The following is a 19,920-nucleotide window of genomic DNA, read 5'->3' as shown; positions in this document are numbered from 1 at the left end:
GCTGAGTTTTGGGGTTCGCTCCAGGTGGACAATGGAGGTGAGCGTCCGCAAAGAAGCTGCCTTGATATCCTGGGGGGGGAGGGGGGGGCAGGGCACGAGGTGAGGTGGGGAGCATTCTGGGGGGGGGGGCTAAGGGGGTTAATTTGAGGGGGATCCTCACCATTAGCTGCTTGTCGGTGATTTGGAGAACGTCCACCAACTCCTCAATGAGGCCGTTGTAGAGGATGCTGTTGGCCGACTCCTGCAAGGCGTTGGAGTACACTGCGAAAAGAAGGAGGGGGGATGTCACCCGAAAAAGACCCCCAGACAACCAATCCCCCCCCGTTAAAACAACCCCTGTCAAATTTAAAAAAAAAAAAAAATATCCTTAATTAACGCTAATTAAACCCCTTACCCAGGATGGAGATAGCATGGAGCCGGGCTTGCACCGCTTGTAGTCGCTTCTTGTGGTTGGAGAAGCCGTGGGCCAGGCGGATGTGGGTGAAGAGGAGCATCTGTGGCAGGGCCAGGAGGATTTAGGGGGGTCAGGGAGGATTTGGGGGGGGTCACCGTGGCCTGTGGTCCCTCCCCCGTATCCGTGTGTGCCCCCCTAAAATCCCCAGTTGCCACCCCCGTCACCTGCTTGTCTTTGGGGATGCTGTACATCTTGGTGAGGGACTCCATGATCTCCGAGGGGCTCTCCGAGATCTGAGAAGGGGGACGGAGAAAATCGGGGTGCGCAGAAAAAAATACGAGGATGCAGAGGGAAAAGTGGAGAGATACAGGCTGGGGGGGGGGGGGGGAGCCCCGACTGAAGCAGGGCCCCCACAAATTGATGCCGCCGCCCCCGCAACGCTCACCTTGTCCAGCTGCTCAATGTGGATGTAGTGTAGGGTGGTGCTGGTGGCCTGTGAGGGGGTTGGGGGGGAATTAGGGGTGGCCCCAGGGCTTTGAGCTGCCCCCCCCATGTCCCCAAGTGTCCCCTGTGTCCTCAAATGTCCCCCGTCACTCACCCGCTTGTCCACCTTCACCTCGACGCCCGGCTCAGCGTAGAACTCAAAGTGGAGGGTAGTGGCACTGGGGGGGTACTTCTGTGGTGGTGGGGGGGACACAGATGACACAGGGGTGAGCGGGGAGGGGACAGCAGTGTCCCCTCCCCTGGATGGCTGCGCTGGAGGACGAGTGGGACAAAAGAGGGGTGACAGTGTGGGGTTTGGGGATACTGGAACACAAGAGGGGTGACAGGATTGGGCCCAGGGCCAAAAGAGGGGTGACAGGGTTGGGTTCGGGGACACAAGGACATGAAGAGGGGTGACAGGATTGGCCCTGGGGACCCCAGATCACAATAACGGTGGCAGAATGTTGTTGGGGGACACTGGACATGATGGGGGGGACAGTTGGGGACCCCAGTATGTGACAAGAAGGGACGCACTAGTGGCGAGGGACCCCAGGGCACCCCAAAGGGACACGGAACAGCATCGGGGGACCCCAAAACACAATGAGGGGACATGGGATGGTGTCAGGGGACCCCAGAACATGATGAGGAGACACAGGACACCAAGGGGAACCCAGGACATGACAAAGAGACAGGGGACGGCGTTGGGGACCCCAGGATGTGACAGGAAGGGAGAAGACAGTGTTGGGGGACCCCAGGGCAACTCAAGGGAACATGGGACAGCATCAGGGAACCCTGAGGGGCAGGAGGATGGTGGGGGGGGTCCCTAGGACACGATGGCAGAAACGGGACAGCACTGGGGACCCCAAGACACGACAGGGGGACATGTGACGGTGCTGGGGACCGCACAGTACCCCAGAATTGAAGCTCACCAGCATATGGAGGTCTCGGCAACACTCAGCCAACCCGAATCCATTCTCTTTTCCACCCCAGCTCTGTGCAAAAGTCACCAAAGAAAAGAATCAACCAAAACATTGAAGGAACACTGGGTATAACCCCCCCTCCCCCCCAAAAAAAAAGGCATGAATGATGTCCCTCCCCCACCTCAGCCAGGTGCTGAAGACGGGAGAGGAGGGGGCTTCGCTTGTCAGACCCCAAGCGGGTGATATAATTGGAGCGTTTGCTGAAGACGTAGAGGAGGTTGAGCACCGCCAACACCACTTGCATATCCGAGGAGGCCAACAGCGTTGTCAGGTGCTGCACAACATAAAAAAAAAAAAAAACCAAAACAAACCCAAACAAAAAACCTATTGGGTGACAAATTCCACCTCCTACAACACCCTAAAATATTTTTGGGGTACCCCTATACCTCGATGGAGCTGTAGAGGTGGCGGGAGAAGCTGTACTCGATGAGGAGCGCGGTGAAGTTGAGGAGAGCCAGGAGAAGGGCTTTGAGCTGCTCCCGTTCCGGGCGGTCGCAAGCCAACATCCAGGACATGTTTTCCACAGGTCGTCCTGCTTCTGCCAGGATCCCGTCGAAACGATCCAGGAGATCCACCCAGTGGTACAGCTCGCACTGCGAGTGGGTATTGGGGGGGCCGTCGGTGACAAGCGGGGGCCCCCCCGGATATCTCAGGGGCCACAGTGGAGGCGCCCCCAAACCATTTGAAACCCCTACAGGTGGGGGGTTGGGCCCCGTTCCCAGTTCAGGGCAGATTTCCTTATTATTCCACATCGATAAAAAAAAAGCCTTCCCAGTATTTTGGGGGTGCTGGGTGGGGGGAATTGGGGTACCCCCCCTTGGTGTTTTGGGGAGCTCTGAGGTGCCTCCTTGCTGTTTTATAGGGGCTGGGGGGAAACTGGGGTGTCCCCCTGGAATTTTGGGGCTCTGCCAGCATAGAAGTTTAGAGCCACAACAGCCCCAGGGCAGTGGGAAAATCGGGGTGCCCCTTTAGTGGGGGGTGGAGAGAAACTGGGGTGCCCCTCAACTGTTTCAGAGGGCTGTGGGCTGTCCCCTCGCTGTTTTAGGGGAGCTGTGGAGAAATTGGGGTGCCCCCCACATCATTTTGGGGCTCCACCAGCCTCGAAGCAGTAAAGGGGATACGAAGGAACTGGGGTGCCCACTTTTTGGGGGGGCCTGTAGAGAAGCTGGGGTACCCTCTTGGTGTTTTGGGGTGCTGTAGGGTGTCCCCCTGCTCCTTTAGGGGGGCTAGGGGGGAAACTAGGGGGCCTCTGCCATTTTTAGGTGAACCCTGGGAAACTGCCATGTCCCTCTACCATTCTGGGGAAGCCTAAAAAAGAAACTGGGGCGCCCCCCGCCATTCTGTAGGGGCTGTGGGGTGCCCCCCCCCCCCCCTGCAAGGGGCTGCAGGACATTGGGCTGCCCCCCCCTCCCCATTTTAGGGGTCTTAAGAGAGGTTCAGAGCCGCACCATACCCAGGCACAGCAAGTTCTCCTTAAAGTTTGGCAGGTCTCTGTGGAAACCGGGGTGCCCCCCCCCCCCCCCATTTTGTGGGTGCTGTGGGGAAACTGGGGTGCTGCCCGCCATTCTGGGGGGGGCTCCTGAGGCATTCACCCACATCACCCCCACAGGAACAAGCTGTTTAGGGATGAGCTCAGCACCACCCATCGGTTTGGAGACAACCCCTTGGAACCCCTTTAAAATTTTGGGGTTCCCCACAAATTTCCACCCCCCCTCGCTTTAGGGGTGTTGTGGTCCCCCCAGAAATAAATTTCACGGAGCCCTCGCACCTTCCCAATGTTCCATGTCTTGATCTGCTGCAGCTCAGCCACCAGCTGCTCATCGCCACATGCCTTCAGCTTCTCGATGAGGGCCCGGCAGTCGGCGGGCTGGGGGGGGGCGGGGGAGGGGAGGACACACACAGACACACCCCGTGTCACTTCATGTCCCCATCCCACCCCTGTGAGCCCACCCCCCCGTCCCTGAGCGTCCCAGACCCCCCCTCACCGCCTCCGTGGGGGTTTTCTTCAGCTTCGTCCGATCCACTTTCATCTTTGGGGGGGTGGGGGGGGGCACCTCGTCCTCACGTTCCGCCTGCAGGGTGAGTGAGACGGGAATGGGGGGGGTGACGCTGCCACCATCTATCTGCCCCCCCCCACCCCACAGGGGACAGCAACGGGTCCCTTCGTGCTTTCAGCAGGACTCGGCGTCCCGGCAAGCGCCGCGGGCCGGCGGCAGCCGATGACGTCGCAGCTGCTGGCTGAACAATGAATGTGCAAAACCCCGCGGCAGCGTGGGGGTGTCGTCGTCCCTGTCCCGTACGCCCCCCCAAGTAAAACAGCTCGTAATTAGCACCGCCAGACTAATGAGAAGAAGCTAATTAACGTCCTAATTAAGGACGCCGTGACGGGGCTCGCCAGCGGCCCCCCCTCCGGTTGTGCCCCCCCCCCCCCACCCCCCCCCCCCCCAGTGGTGCCGGCAGGGCCGGTTTGGTGATGGTGACGCATCAAATTAGGGGGAGGGTGGCTGTCCCTGAGGCGTCGGGGCTGCCCCTCTCTGGGGGGGTGTTTTGGGGCCCTCCCCCTGTGATGGGGGCTGTTCTGGGGTTCTCCCTCCCAGAAAAAAGCTCCAGAAAAGCACCCCCTAAACGGTGGCAGTAGGGTGACACGAGGCACCTGCGTTTCCTCCCCACCACAGCATCCAATTCCCTCGTCCCCCTCCCTGGGGTGGTTTCAAAGCTCACACCCGCCCCCCCCCCCCCCCCCAATTTTTAGAGATCTCCCCCAAACATAGGGGGTCCACAGCTAAAAAAAGGGGGTGCCTTACCAGGAATCACAACCAGTCCATCCTTGGTCTCTCGCTGCAGGGTGAGGCGGGGGGGGAAGCTGGGTGCTTCTGCAGGGAGGGGGGGACAAAATTTTTTTGGGGGGGTGAGGTCTTGAGTTTGGGGGTCTCCTGGAGTGGGGTTAAATGATGGGGAGAGCTGAGGAGATGGCTAAGTGATGGAGGGGAAACCCCCTAAATGGCAGGGGGGTGCCTAAGTTAAGGGGAGCTGAAGGGGGGGGGGCTCAAGTCTTAAGAAAGGGCCCCCCAAATCACACGATGGGGCTTAAATTAGACAGGGGGAGGCCTAAATGCTGGTGGTCCACGGAAGGGGGACCTCTAAATCACCACAGAATACAGAAAGCAAAAGTAAATGGGGGGGGGGGGGGCAGGCTGAATATTGGGAAGGCACAGAAGGGACCCTTAAATCCTAAGGATCTGAACAAGGGGGGTCTTAAAGCATGGAAGGGGGGGCTAAATCCCGGGAAGCTGGAGAAAGGGGACCCCTACACAGAAAGAGGCCCTAAATAAGGGGAAGTCACGGGCGGCAGGGCTTAAGTAGATGGAACGGGTACGGCAGTTTTCAAAACGCTGGGAGACCACTGAGGGTGGGCTCTAAGCGGTGGGAAGGCTTGGAAGGGGGCCCCCAAAGCACTGGGGGAGGCTTAAAACACCACGAGAAGGCCTAAATCATGGGGTTAGGGGGTGTAAAACACCGAAAGGGGTCTTAAATCACGGAGAGGGGGCTGAATCACGGAGGAGGACTGGGTAAGAATATTGGGGGGGCCCTAATCAAGGGGGAGCTGAGGGGAGAAAGGGCTCCTAAATCACGGGAGGCTTCTGGCGGGGCTGGGGGGGGACGGACGGGGGGGGGACGACGGCAGGAGGGGGAGGGGCGGGCCCCGCATGACGGAGCCGGCCCTCCCCCCCCTCCCCTCTTTCAGGGCACTGGAGCCGCGGCTGGGCCGAGCCCCCCCCCCGTCCCGCGCGGCCCAGCCGGTACCTGCTAAGGGGGGTGGTGGAGGAACGGGGAGCGGGAGGATGAAAGGGAGGGGGGGAGGTCAGCACCGGGCCCTGCCGCCTCCTGCCGCCGCCGCCGCCATCTTACACAGCGCCCCCGAGCCGCGGCCCCACCGAGATCCCGCGAGAGCGGCGAGTCCCGCGAGAACACCGCCGGCAGGGGCGGTGCCACGCGACTCTGAGGGAGGCGGGGCGCTGCCGGCGCTGCCCAATCAGGCGGCGAACGGCGCCGGCTCGCGAGAGAGCTCGGAGCGGGAGAGAGATCTCACGAGATTTCGTGAGGAGAATGGGGGAGGCGAGCGGGGCTCTCTCAGGGAGCCGCCTCATACCGGGGCTGGGGAAGGGGGAACGGGCGAGCCTCGCCCCGCCACCGACGGGCCCTATGCTCCCCCCGCCGGTATCAACACCGCCCCCTGCCATCATCCCCTCAAGCACCGGCACTCACCGGCGGGCTGAAGGGCGAGATCTCGCGAGGCGGTGGCGGCGGCAGCGTTCTCGCCCCGAAGCCTCGCGAGAGGCAAGCGGAGAGAGGCGGGGACAGGAGCGAGCCCGCCCCACAGGGAGATTGGCGGGGGAGGAGAAATGGGGGAGGTGGGGGGGGTGGAACGGGGGCCGGGGGGGGGACAGCGAGTGGCCGCTCCCTGAGCGGCGGTAACACGGCGGCGACGTACGAGGACCTCGCGAGAGCGCCGCCTGAGAGCGAAGCTCTCGCGATAGTTCCCGCGGAGGGGATGGAGCGGGCTCGCGAGAGCGCTTTAGCAGCGCGATCCCGCCCGCCCATCTGCGAGATCTCACGAGAGTTCGGCAGGAGCGCCCCGGAGCCGCGCGCGAGGGGCAGTGGGGGCAGTCACGTGACCGGCCCGTACACCTGAGTCCACCCCCTTTGTTTGTTTAATTGTTCGTTAATTTAGGAAATTTTTTTTCTCTTTTCTTTTATTCTAACAAATACAAAAGTGGGGGCGGGGCCGCGGCCTCCGGACAAGCCTACAAAACCGGGGGCAGCCAATGGGAAGCGGCCCCGCTCCCGTCAATCAACCTGAAGACACGTGGGGGAGGGTAAAAAAACCAATAGGAACCAATCAGAGGAAGCTCCGCCCCTTCTCCAGTCCAGGGGCGGGTATGGCTCCTTCAACCGTCTCCTCTCTTGGCATCCAATGGGAAAGAAAGTCCCGCCCTCTCCATTCAGCGGCAGCCAATGGGAAGGGGCAGTGAGCAGTGTCCCGCGCTGGCCGGGGTCTGGCGATAACTCCGCTTTTTGTGGGCGGGGCCTGGCATGGCCACACTTCTCAGCGCTGGCCGCAGGTGAGGCTGCGCCGCGGGGGCGTGGCCTGCCGCTATCTCCGCCCCTTTGTGGGCGGGCCCACAGCCAGCCAGGCCCCCACGCAGCAGCGCTGTCCCATAGCGAGCGAGGCAGAGGTGTGGGGTGCTGGAATGGGGCGTGGTCTGTCGCATGTTACGCCCCCTTGTGGGCGTGTCCTGCACAGACCCCGCCCCCGGATCTCACAGCAGCAGCTTCCCATTGCGATGGATCTTGAGGATCCGGCCCAGGCGCTGCTTGGCCGTAGCCAGCCCCTTTTTGGGGCGTTTTCCTGCAAAACCGGGGCCGCCTTCACCCACCATCCCCCACCTAATGCAAGGGATCCCCAAAATACCCACCCACACACCCCAACTTACCCTGGGTGGCGGCGGGCGAGGCGTGGGGGAGCCGGCGCTGCGTGAGGAAGACTCCGGGGGCCATGGGGGTGGGCGCACGCCCCGGCTGAGCCACCCCGAAAACTGCCGGCCCCCCCGGGCGAGCCGTGTACTCGTGGTCGGCCAGACTGGGGGGATACGGGGGGTCCGGGGGGGACTCTGTCTCCGCTTCCCCACCTCCAAGCTCAGTTTCGGGGTCCCCTTCGGGCTCTTCTTCAGGTTCCGGCTCTGGTACAGGGTCCTCTTCTTCCTCTTCCTCCTCTTCCTCCTCCTCAGGGGAGGGGGGCGAGGGGGGGCGGCGTTTGGCCGGGCCCTTCCTGCGCTGCAGCTTGCGGTGCTCCTGGGGGGAGGGGGGTGGGGAGAGAAAGAGGGGGTGTCAAGGGAAGAAGCCCCAAAAGCGTACCCCCTAACTGCCCCCAGACCCTTTAACTACCCCCTGAACCCCCCAAATTCCCTAACTGCCCCCCAAAACCTACACACAGAACCCCTAAAATGCCCCCAACCCCCTTAAATACCCCCAGAACCCCACAAAATGCCCCCAAACGCTGCTAAAATGCCCCCCAACCCCCCGAACCACTCAACTCCCCCTGAACCCCCAAAATGCCCCCAAGGCCCCCTGAACCCCCTAATCAACACCCGCTAAATACCCTCCCAAATTAAAATCACCCCCCAACCTCCCTCAGACCCCCCCCAACAGACCCAAACCCTCCTTTAGAAGCCCAAATCCCTCCCTGTTAGCCCCCCCAACCCTCCTCTGCACCCCAAAACTCCCACCCTCGGCCCCCCCAAGTCCCACCTGCTGGGCCAGCTTGGCGGCGGCGGCCGCCAGCCCCGTCTCCACTGATGCCACCCGTGTCCCTTCCCGCACCGGCCGGCTCTGCCGCGGCAGCGTGGGGGTGACCCGGGCTGGAAAAAAGGGGGGGGTGGGGGAAGCACCCCAAAAAATAAAGGTAAGCAAATTTGGGGGTTCCTAGGTTGTTTTAGGCGGGGATTTGACCCACTCCCACCCCCCCAAAATGGCTAGGGCCCCCAAAGCCTAGCCCACTGGGGGTCCCCCAAACCCCCAAACTCTTTCTATAGCCTCCCCAAAACCCCCAGGAACCTCGCCGAAGCCCCAGGGAGCCCCCCAAAGCCCCCCCCCTCCCAGCACACAGGGACCCCTAAACCCCAGCCCCACTTCCCCCATAGCACCCCAAAACCACTCAGCCCCCTCTAAAATGACACTGATAGCTCCCAGGCACCCCCAGCCCACCCCTCAGATCCCCCTCGTAGAACACGGGCACCCCCAAAAGCCAGCCCCAGCCCCCTCCATAGCCCCTCAAAACTCTTAGGGACCCCTAAAACCCCTCCTCAGGCTCCCCATATCCCCCCAAACCCCTAGGGACACCCAAAACCCAGCCCCAGCCCCCCCAAAAGGACACCTACAGCTTCTGGGGACCCCCAAAACCCCTCTCCAGCCTCCCCGTAGCCCCTCCAAAACCCTTAGGTACCCCCAAATCTCCTCCCCAGCTTCTCCATGAGCTGATCTCCCCCCCTCCTCCTCCAAAAAAAAGGGGGGGGGGGGGGAGACCCCCACCTTTGGGGCTCCAGGGTGCGTCATCAGTGACTTTCTTCTTTTTGGGGAGCGATTTCAGAGCTGGATCGTCCTCATCCGACTCTAACGAGGGATAAACTGGGAGAGCGGGAGAAAAAGGGGGAGTCAAGGGAGAGAATCAAATATTGGGAGGTCCCCCCCCCCTTGCAACCCACCCCCCAAGGAAACAACTCACTGTATTCGGCGTCTTTAAAGCAAGCCCCCAAACTATCTTGTTCATCCATGCTGGCTTCGTCCTCGCTGTCCGTACTTCGAGGGGCTGGGGGAGGGCGTCGCGGTCCCCCCGAAATTCCAGGACCCCCCCCGATCGGGTCCTGAACCCCCCGACCACCAATTTGGGGGTCCCAGGGGGGTCCCCGCCGGGAGGTTGGCCATGCAGAGCATGCCTTGGATGGCTTCACGGGTGCTGGGGGAGGCAGGGGCCTCACTGGAAGTGGGGGGGGGGAGAATTTTTGTGGGGGGCAAGGATTGGGGGACCCTCAAATCCCCCAGATCCCCCTCCCAAAAAGCCCACAGAGCACCTGGCAGCACCCCAAACCCCAGACACCCCCTCCAAGCTCCCCCCAGCACCCAGAGACCCCTCATATGCCCCCCACAGCCCCCAGGGAACCCCAAAGCCCCTGGGCACCCCCACAACGCAACCCTGGGTCCCCCAATATGCCCTCCCCCCAGCCTCCAGGGACCCCCCAAACCTTCAGGGACTCCCCCAAACCCCCTATAGCCTCCCCAAAAACCTTCCCCCCCCCTCACCTGAGTTGAGGGTACTCCGAGCCCCCCACTTGCCGACTGGCCTTCAGCAGGTCGAGGATGCCGGCTGCGCTGCCCCCTGCTCCCCCCTCCTCCTCCTCCGTCGTATAATCCTCCTGGAGGGGGTCAGGGGAGGGGGGTGAACCCCAACACCCCCCCCCCCCAGAAGCCCCTCAAAACCACCCACTGTCCCCCCCAGCACCCTAAAATGCCCATGCAACCCCCCCCCAGCACCCCTAAATAGCCCCTCAAGTCTCCCCAGCACTCCGAAATCCCTCTGGGACACCCCCCACTGCCACCCCCACTCCCCCAGCCCCCAAAAATCTCTCTGGGACCCCCTCAGTGCCCCCCAAAACCATCCACTGCGCCCCTCAGTCCCATAAAACCCCTCTGGAAATAACCCCAGTGCCCCCTGAACCACCTCCCCGCCCCCCCGCCCAAGTTCCCCCCCCAGCACCTCACAATACCTCTGGGACACCCCAATCCCCCCAAACCAGCCCCCTGGGCCCCCCCCATACCTCGATATCAAAGTCGACCTCTCCCGGCTCCCGCACCCGGTTGGGGTCAGAGCAGGGTTTGGCGCGGGGCAGTTTTCGGGGGAGCCCTAGGGGGGGGGATTTGGAGGGTCACCAGGGGTGACACACCCCCAGCACCCCCAAAGTGGGATTTGGAGGTGCAGGGGGGCTTCAGAGGGTGTTAAGAAGGGGTTTGGGGGGAGGTTAAGAGAGGATGGGGGGATTAATAGAGACGGAGGGATTTGGGGGTGAAGGGGGGGGTCCCCGCAGCAGCCCTGGGGGGTGTTGGGGGTGCAGGGGGGGGTCCCCAGCTCACGGGGGAGGCGGCGAGGGCCACGGCGGGGAGGGGTCTCGTCAATCTGCAGATCCTCCTCTGAGTCCAGGTCCAGGGGTGGGCTGGGGGGGGAGCAGGGGGGAGATGGGGGGGGCTGGGACCCCCAACGTCCCCCCGGGTGGCTCCAGCGGGACCTGGGGGGGTCGGCTGGGGTAAGTGGGGACCCCCCTGCACCCCAAAATCCATCTGAGACCCCCCCCAGCACCCAAAACGACTTTGGAACCCCTCCAGTGCCCCCCCAAAACCCCTCTGAGACCCCCCAAGCCCCTCAAAACCATTCCAGGACACTCTCAGCTCCCTCAAACCCCCTCACCGAGCTCCACCATTGGCCAGGAGAATTTGGGGGTCCCCCTCTGAATCGGGGTCCGTCTCCTCTGGGCTGGAACTGGGGGGGTCAGCCTGGGGAAGGGGGGCACCCCAAAATTTAGAGGGAGGGTCCACCAAATCCAGCCACCCACCCCTCCGAAGTGCTCCTCACCTCTTCTTCCTCGTCCTGGAGGGCTGGGGGGGGCTTCAGGGTCCCCACCTCGTCAGGGGTGCGAGGGGGCGGGGGGGGTTTGCAGAGACCCCCCTTTTTGAGGGGGTGATCTTTGAGGGGGGGTGGGACCCCCCGGGGAGGTCCAAAGGGGGACCCTGATTTCCCGGCACTCTGCTGGAAGAGATCCTGGTGGGGTAGAGGGGGTCAGCCAGGAGCTCCCAGTAACTCCCAGTTCCTCCCAGTAACCCCCCCAATGCTTCTTGACAACTCCCCAGTGCCTCCCAGAAACTTCCAGTTCTCCCAGTGACCCCCGAATATCCTTGGCAACCCCCTAGTAACCCCCTACGATGCCCCCAGTGCCTCCCAGTCCCCTCCCAGTAACCCCAAAACCTCCTCAATACCCCTCCAGGACCCCTCTACACCCCTTCCGATGCCCCCAGTCCTCTCCCAGTCCCTCCCAGTCACCCACCTCCACCAGCCGGATCTCCTTCGCCAGCTCCTTGATGAGCTGTCCAGGCCGGACAGTTTCAGGGATCTCATGTTCGTGCTCCCCTAAAACCTAATGGGGGGGGGGAGGGGGGGGAGGGGGAGTTATTAAAATAAATGGGGGGACCCCACCCCTAGACACACCACCCCCCCCCCCTACCTGGGCACCCACCAAACCGGGGAGACACCCCCAAAAATCTGCCCCCCCCGCCCAAGCCTGGCTGAACTCATCCGCCCCATCATCTTTATCCACATTGTAGCCCCCCAGTAACCCCCCCAAATTCCCCACAGCCCCCCCAGATCCCCAGGGGACCACCACGGGCCCCCCCCTTTACCTCTTTGCGGGTCCAAGCCCGGAAGGCAGCTGTCAACGCCTTGGCCCCATGGACCAGGTAGGCAGCAGGGTGTCGGCGGTTCTCCCGGAGCCCTGGGGGGGGACCCCAAAATTTTTGGGGACCCCCCCTAAAGTACAAGATCCCAGGGTGGGGATGGGAACCCCAGGAGAACTCCAAAATAGGCTGGGACCTCAAAGATGTCCCCCAGACAGGGAGGGGAACCTCAGAGGCCCCCCAAAAGTGAGGTGGGACCCCCAAGGCCCCCCATAACAGGGTTTAGGAGCCCCAGGAACCCCCAGAATGGGGTTAAGGGCTCCCAGGGCCTCCCAAATTGGGGGTCGGGACCCACCTCGGAAGGTGTCCAGGAGATGCCGCCCCACGTACCAGCAGATGGTCTCAAAGTTGGGGAACTTGAAGAGGTCAGCGGTGCTGAGACGTCTCTCAATCTCGTATGCCCTGGCGGAAAGGGGGGGGGGGGGCAGATATCAGGGGGCTCTTGGGGGCACCCCATAGCGACGCACCCAGCCCCACGGCATCCCACTGCCCTGCAACATCCTGCATCACCTTGCCGTGCCTTGCAGCCCCCCCAAACTGCTCTGCAGCCCCCTCCAGAGTCCCTCAAAGATCCTCAAAAACCCCGCAGGCCCCCCCCCAGCCCCCCCAAATCATCCTGCATCTCCCCAAACCACACTTTCAGACCCCCTCAGACCCCCCCCAAAACCACACTGAAGCCCCCCCCAAGTTGCCCTATAACTCCCCAAAACCCCACAGACCCCCCCAAACTACTGCAAAGCCCCCCAAACCACCCCACAAATCCCTAAAACCCCACTGCAGCCCCCCAAAACACCCCGAACCCCCCAAGCTGCCCTATAGCTCCACAAATTGCCCCCACGTCCCCCCCAAACTACACCCAAGCCCCCTAAAGCCTCCCCAAACCACCCAAAAACCCCCAAAGACCCTCCAAACCCACCACAAAACACCCCACAGGCCCCCCCCCAAAAAACTCACAGCCCCCCCTAAGCACACCAACGGACCCCCAAACCCCCTCCCACCCACAAGACCCCTCCAGAAAACCCCACTTGAGCTGCATATCGATGTTGAGGCTGTGCAAGAAGTTGCCCCCAAAAGCCAAACAGTCAACGGGGGTCAGCACGGCATGAATCCAACCTGCCGGGGGGAGGGGGGCGAAAAGTATGTGGGGCAGGGGATCGGGGCAGGGGGGGGGTTTGGGGTCCCCCAGAGCCCCCCCTCTCTCCTTAATTACCGGTGGGGATGAAGAGAGTCTGGCCTTGACGGAGGGGACAACGATAACAACGATCGACTTGGTCACCAAAAAAAAGCTCGCCCTGGTTTCGGGAACTGCTCCAAGCCTCGAACAAAGCCAGGTTGGCCGCCGTGGGTCGCGCCAGGTAGAAGATCTTCTCGCCCTGCCGTGGGGCAGCCGTGGGGCAGCCGTGGGGCAGCCAACCCACTCCAGGGTGATATGGGCACCCCGGGGAGGTGTAAGCAGCACCCAAAGGTGCCCCACCGTAAGTTTGGGAAGTCTGGGGAGCACTAAGAGACCCCTAAGGTGGTGTATGGACCCACAGGTGATCCCTAAGCCCACCCTATAGCTCCTCTAGACACCCTATAGCCCCCCCTAACTCCACCCTAAACCTACCCTATAGCACCTCTAGACACCCTGTAGCCCCCAAATCCCCCTAAGCCCACCCTACAGCCCCCCAAACCCACCCTATAGCCCCCCAAATCTCCCCTAAGGCCACCCTACAGCCCCTCTAGACACACCATAGCCCTCCAAGTCCCCCCTAAACCCGCCTCATGACCCCTTTAGCCACCCTCTAGCCCAAGTCCCCCCTAAATCAACCTTCAAACCCCTCTAGCCCCCCCAGTCCCCCCAAATCCCCCCTAAATCAACCCTCAAACCCCTCTAGCCCCCCCAGTCCCCCCAAATCCCCCCTAAATCAACCCTCAAACCCCTCTAGCCCCCCCAGTCCCCCCAAATCCCCCCTAAATCAACCCTCAAACCTCTCTAGCCCCCCCAGTCCCCCCAAATCCCCCCTAAATCAACCCTCAAACCCCTCTAGCCCCCCCAGTCCCCCCAAATCCCTCCTAAATCAAGCCTCAAACCCCTTTAACCCCCCCCCGAGTCCCCCCAAATCCCTCTAAATCAATCTTAAACCCCGCTCTAGCCATGCTGTAGCTCCCCCAGCCCCCTGCCGTACCCTCAGGACGTGATACCAGACGGAGGTCCCCCCAAAATCGATGTGGAAGTCGGTGTAGCTGTCACGGGCCCCCATCAGACAGTATTTCTGCACGCTGGGACGTTCACACGCTGACTCCCCGGGCCACAGGTTTTCCACCCACGACAGTTTCCGGACGATCCGTGGCGTCTCCACCAGGTTTGAAAGACTGAGGAAGAGTGTTATTGGGGTGAGAGACCCCTCCCATGGAGTGGGGGTCCCCCTGGGCTGGGGGAACCCCAGGTCTGGGGAGGTAGGAGGTGCAGAGAAGGATGGGGGACCCAGCGGTGGGGAGGGAATCCAGAATTTGGGGGGGTCCCTGGGGATAGGGGGGGAACAGGAGAGACTGGGGAGCGGGAGGACACCCAGTTTTGAGGGGGACTCAGGGCTGGGGGGGGACCTCGGGGTGTTACAGGGACTGGAGGGACCAGAGATGTCCCATGGGGGAGGACCTGGGACGTCCCGGAGGTGGGTACTGGGGACACCAGACCCCCCCAGGGGGGTGACAGGGGAGGTCCCCAGGGTAGGGGTGGCACCAGGGGTGTCCCATGGGAGAAGACCTGGGATACCGTGGGGGTAACTGGGGCATACTGGGAAGCTCCTTGATGACACAGGCCCTCCGGAGGGGTATGACATCACCCACCGCGTGTCGGAGAACTCCAGGCTGATGACGTTGAGGACGCGGTCGCGGCGGGCTCCCCCCAGGTAGGCAACGAAATCCCCCAGCCTCATCCTGCAGTCAGCTTGCCTCCCCACGTCAATCACGTCGATGATTTTCTCTGCCCCTATAGATCACCCCCACCAAAAGCCCCTATAGAAAAGTCAAGGGGATTCCCCCCCAGACCCCACCCCGAACCCCTCAACTCACCCACGTAATGTTCCACGTCCCGGGGGGTGAAGGTTGGGGGGGGCAAAGTCATCCCCAGCCCCTCTTTGCGGGCCACCAGGATGGGGACGCTGAAGGTCTTCTCCTCCAGGTATTCCACCGTCAGCTGGGCGCCGCTCGGCCGCAGCAGCACTTCGTCAGCACTGGAAGAAGTATGGAGGTCTGTATGGAGACCCTATAGCGCCACAGTGACCCCGCCACCCCCTATAGGTCCTGTCAAGGCTTTAGAGGGCACCCAGAGGCGATTGTGGAGCACCTGGAAGTCCTACAAGGGTTTTGTAGGGGGTTTAGGGAGATTTAGTGATTTAGGCAGCTCCTATAGATCCTATAATGGCTTGACAGAGTTCCTAGGGTTGTCTAATGAGCAATATAGCTCCTACAGAGCTCCTCCGGGGTGCCCTAACGGGTAATGCACCCCCTATACATCCCATAATAGCTTTAAAGACCACCTTGAGATGATTATGTGGTTTCTATAAGCGTTGTAACGGCTTTGTAAGGCTTCCACCACGGCATAACCAATCGTATAAGCTCTATACGTGCTGTAACAACTCCATAAAGTTTCTACAGGGTTCAAACGGGTGATGTAGCTGCTCCAGGTGCAGTAATAGCTGTATAGAATTCCTATATGGTGCTGTAACGTGTAATATAATCCCTATAGGTGCTACAATAGCTTTAGAGAGCATCTTGTGATGGCTACAGATTTCCTCTTCCTATAGGGGCTTTGGAAAGCTCCTATAGCAGCCCAACAGCTGATGTCGCTCCTATAGATCCTATAACGGCCTCCAAAAGTCTCTGTGGTAGCCCAGTGGCTCCCTACAACAGTTTTATAAGGTTCCTATATGGTGTCCCAATGTGTGATGCAGCCCCTATAGTGCCTTACAGCCCCTATAGGCATGCCAAGAAGCCATATAGCACCTATAGCCCCCCCCCAGACCCTACAGCACCTATAAGGAGAGAAGCTGACACCCCATAATGGCACAGGGCTGCCCCCCCCGCCACCCAGACCAGCCCTAAACTCACGTGCCACCCGTAAGTGGCAGAGACACAGAGCTCCCCAAGGGCCCCTATAGCGGGCATACGGCCCGCCTCTATACGTCCCCCTCACCTGGGGAAGGTCCGGCCACGTAGCTCCCGGACGAACTGGGCACTGCCGGTGCGGACGGGGCGACCCGGCTCCACCTCCGGAGGCTTTGGGGGACCCCGGCGGCGTTTCACTGTGGGAAAGCGGGGGCCGCGCACGTATGGATCCATACGGAACCGCGCACGTCGGGACCCAGTGCCGTAAAGCCCTCCTGCGGCTAGGGGCGGGGGAACCAGCCCAGCCCCCGTCCCGTACGATCCCGTACGGGCAGGATACCAGTGGTCCCACACGGTCCCAGTCCCATCTGGTCTCATAGGGCCCAGCAGAGGTACCAGCCCAGTGAGACCCAGCCCCATACATCCCCCCCCCCCCCCCCCCCAAAAGGCACGGCCTCCATCCCACGGGGCCCTGCAAGGCCCAGCCCCATCCAGCCCCATCGCGGGAAACCAGCTTGGGCAAGACACCCCCCCCCCACCCCCACCCCGCTCCCCACACGTCCCCGGCTCCGTAGGGCCCAGGCCCACAGGGGGCACAAGCCCAGGGAGACCCACCCCCCGCCCCCTCCCCATACGTCCCTTGCCCCGCAGGGCCCTATACGGCCCGGCCCCATCCCACACGGCCCTACAGGGGACTCACTGACGGAGGGACCGTGCAGCACCTCGCACTTGGGGCAGTGGTAGAGATCGATCTCGGCCGCCGCCTCCTCCTCCACCCCCACGCAGCTGCGGGGGAACCCCAAACTCAGGCCTCCCACTACCTCCCAGTAACCCCCAGTACCCTCCCATCACACCCCAAGCCCTAGAACCCCAGGCACAGAGCTCCCCATGCACTCCCCAGTTACTCCCAGTTTGCTCGGTTCTCCCCAGTAACCCTCCCAGTACCTCCCCCGTAACCCCACACTCCAGTTACCACCCAGAAACCCAAGCATAACTGTCCCCAAGCGCCTCCCAGTTACTCCCAGTCACCCCCAGCACCTCCCAGTAGCCTCCAAGTGCCCCCCAGATCCCTCCCAGCGCCCCCTGCTCCTCCCAGTACCCCTCTCTTCACTCCTGTCCTCCCGACTCCTGCCAGTGCCTCCCAGACTCCCCCCAGTAACTCCTCAGTGTATTCCAGTGCCCCCCAGACTCATCCCAGTGCTCCCTCCTCACTCTCTAGTCCTTCCCAGCTGCTCCCCAGTTGCCTTCAAGTCTCTCCCAGACTCCTCCCAGTCCCTCCTCCTCACCTCCCGGTGCCCTCCAGACTCCTCCCAGTAGCCCCTCCTCACCCCCCAGTCCTTCCCAGCTGGCCCCCAGCCTCTCCCAGTACCTCCCAAGCAACAAGCAGTGCTTTCCAGTACCCCCCAGACTCCTCCCAGTGTATCCCAGTTCATCCCAATAGCCCCCCAGCTCCTCCCAGTGCCCCCTCCTCACCCTGCAGTCCTTCCCAGCTGCTCCCCAGTGCCATCCAAGTTCTTCCCAGTAGCACCCAGTGCTTCCCAGATTCCTCCCAGTAGCCCCTCCTCCCTCCTAGTCCCCCCTCAAGTCCCTCCCATTGCCGCCTCCTCACCCCCAGTCCCTTCCAGCTGCCCCTCAGCCTCTTCCAGCACCTTCCAGTCCCCCCCCCCCCGTCCCTTCCAGAATCCTCCCAGTCCATGCCAGTAGCCCCTCCTCACCCCCAAGTCTCTTCCAAAACCCCCTACTCACTCCCAGTCCTTCCCAGCTGGCCCCCAGCCTCTCCCAGTCCCTCCCGTAGCCCCCCACTCCCCCCCCAGTAGCCCCCCAGTGCCCCACCTGCCATGGAACCAGTCCTGGCAGCCATCGCACTCAATCATGAAGCGGGTGACATCGTAGGGCAGCCGGCACAGGCAGTATACGGGCACCGAGGCCATGGCCCCCCCCCTTGCCCCTATAGAACCCACACACACCCCTATAGACCCCCCCAACCCCGTCCCCCAGCCCAGAACATCCGCCCTACTGCCCGACAGGTCCCTATAACCCCCCTTCCCGTGACACCCCCCCCCCCCAAAACACACTCTTTCAGCTTTTCTATAGGTGACCCCCCATAGAACACCCCCCAACAGCCACCCACCCCCTTTAGTGCTGCCCTATATGCCCCTGCCCCGTGAGGAGCAGCTGCCTCTCCCTATAGGGCTTAGGAGACAGAACACACACACACCCCGATCTATAGGGGCCTGGGACACCCCTCCGAGGGCCTATAGATTCTAAAAGGCCCTGCGCCCCCCTGAAAAAGGGTCTATAGGGCCTCCTCAGCTCTAAGACCCCAAACTACTCCAAAAACCGACTATAGGGTCTTGGGACACCCCTCCCCAAGGGCCTATAGCATTCCCCCTGCTCTATAGGGCCCTGGGATCCCCTCAGAAGGGCCTACAGGGCCTCCCCTGCTCTATAGGGCCCTGGGATCCCCTCAGAAGGGCCTACAGGGCCTCCCCTGCTCTATAGGGCCCTGGGATCCCCTCAGAAGGGCCTACAGGGCCTCCCCTGCTCTATAGGGCCCTGGGATCCCCTCAGAAGGGCCTACAGGGCCTCCCCTGCTCTATAGGGCCCTGGGATCCCCTCAGAAGGGCCTATAGGGCCTCCCCTGCTCTATAGGGCCCTGGGATCCCCTCAGAAGGGCCTATAGGGCCTCCCCTGCTCTATAGGGCCCTGGGATCCCCTCAGAAGGGCCTACAGGGCCTCCCCTGCTCTATAGGGCCCTGGGATCCCCTCAGAAGGGCCTATAGGGCCTCCCCTGCTCTATAGGGCCCTGGGATCCCCTCAGAAGGGCCTACAGGGCCTCCCCTGCTCTATAGAGCTCTGGACTCCCCCCCCAAACGTCCTTATAGAGCGTCCCCAGCTTCGCAGGGCCCTAGGACACCCTAAAAGACCCTACAGAGTCTCAAGGCTCCCCAAAAAGGGCCTATAGGCCCTCCCCGGCTCTATAGGTCCTTGGGACCTCCCCCAAAGGCCTATAGGGCCCAAACCCCCACCCCCACCCCAAGCGCCTACGGGGCCACGGGTTCCCCTCAAACGGCCTACAGGGCCCCAGCTACAGCTCTATAGGGTGTCCCCCCCCCCTCGCGCAAAGGCCTAGAGGGCCCCCGGCTCCCTGCGAGGCCTACGCGTCCCCCCCCGCCACCGCCCGACTAGGCCGCAGGCCCCAGCGGCCAGGCGCAAGGCCTCGCCCGGCCGCTCCACCAACACCTCCCGGTTACCGCCGCCCGTGCCCGTGCCCGGCCCGGCGCCGCCGCGGCTCCTGCCCGGCTCCGGCCGCCCGATAAAGTTTTATTCAAACGCGGAAACGGGGAGGGAGAGGGCGGGGCCCGGGCGCCATTTTGGCCACGGCGCGCCGCCATTTTGGGAAGGGCGAAACAACCCGCCTCCCCGTAGAAGGTACGGCGGGGTTGCCGCCATCTTGAGGAGGGACCCGCCATCTTGAGGAGGGACTCGCCATCTTGGGAGTGGCGCCCACCAGCCACGCTTTTATTTTTCTCCTTTTCAGGGACTTTTTTCGCACTTTATAACAGTTTCCCCCCCAAAATTTAACGCCTCCCTCCCTTCCTCAACCCGAACACCCAGGAAGACACCCCAAAACCTCTCTGCGTAGCGGTGGGGTGAGGTAGACGGGCAGAAAACAGGATGAAATGACCCAAAAAGAGGCTGGGGGTGGGTCAGTCGTACCAGTACGACCACTGGGGGGGGGAGGTCACCAGTAACACCAATACAGCCAGTTCCCCCAGTTAAGGGGAATTCCAGGCCTGCAGGGCCGGGGGGTGAGGTGGGGTTTAGGGTGAAACATGGAGGTTTGGCCACTCAAGGCAGGGGAAAAAAATGGGAATTTTGGGGCAAATGAGGGAGACACCGAGGGGTCAGGGTTCA

General features: G+C 62.2%; 2 protein-coding genes across 2 annotated transcripts in view; both read right to left on the bottom strand.

Annotated features, from left to right (window-relative positions):
- Positions 1–5,781, bottom strand: part of LOC121099156 (E3 ubiquitin-protein ligase HUWE1-like) — an 8,057-nt gene extending 2,276 nt beyond the window's left edge. Inside the window, exons 1-13 of the mRNA XM_040617783.1 lie at positions 5,662–5,781; positions 4,662–4,730; positions 3,843–3,929; positions 3,626–3,724; positions 2,244–2,450; positions 1,979–2,131; positions 1,807–1,869; positions 993–1,070; positions 840–887; positions 619–687; positions 395–494; positions 161–261; positions 3–69 (exon numbers count right to left, since the gene is read on the bottom strand). Of these exons, the coding sequence (XP_040473717.1) occupies positions 3–69; positions 161–261; positions 395–494; positions 619–687; positions 840–887; positions 993–1,070; positions 1,807–1,869; positions 1,979–2,131; positions 2,244–2,450; positions 3,626–3,724; positions 3,843–3,887 (1,030 nt within the window). The 5' untranslated portion in view covers positions 3,888–3,929; positions 4,662–4,730; positions 5,662–5,781. The remainder of the gene's footprint in view (positions 1–2; positions 70–160; positions 262–394; positions 495–618; positions 688–839; positions 888–992; positions 1,071–1,806; positions 1,870–1,978; positions 2,132–2,243; positions 2,451–3,625; positions 3,725–3,842; positions 3,930–4,661; positions 4,731–5,661) is intronic.
- An 823-nt stretch (positions 5,782–6,604) lies between these two features.
- PHF8 (PHD finger protein 8) lies at positions 6,605–17,969 on the bottom strand. Its single transcript, XM_040617454.1, is given in 22 exon segments — positions 6,605–7,267; positions 7,353–7,710; positions 8,167–8,276; positions 8,947–9,042; positions 9,140–9,276; positions 9,278–9,391; positions 9,715–9,827; positions 10,230–10,315; positions 10,543–10,622; positions 10,874–10,959; positions 11,039–11,224; positions 11,508–11,597; positions 11,860–11,951; positions 12,209–12,315; positions 12,939–13,026; positions 13,124–13,286; positions 14,082–14,268; positions 14,743–14,884; positions 14,968–15,128; positions 16,091–16,199; positions 16,703–16,788; positions 17,836–17,969. Coding segments are annotated over 22 exon segments (2,778 nt in total). The 5' UTR covers positions 17,934–17,969; the 3' UTR covers positions 6,605–7,178.
- Between the last annotated feature and the right edge of the window lie 1,951 nt (positions 17,970–19,920).

The sequence above is a fragment of the Falco naumanni genome, chromosome 18, assembly GCF_017639655.2.
Source record: "Falco naumanni isolate bFalNau1 chromosome 18, bFalNau1.pat, whole genome shotgun sequence".
NCBI lineage: Eukaryota > Metazoa > Chordata > Aves > Falconiformes > Falconidae > Falco > Falco naumanni.
This window is presented reverse-complemented; position numbering and strand designations above follow the sequence as displayed.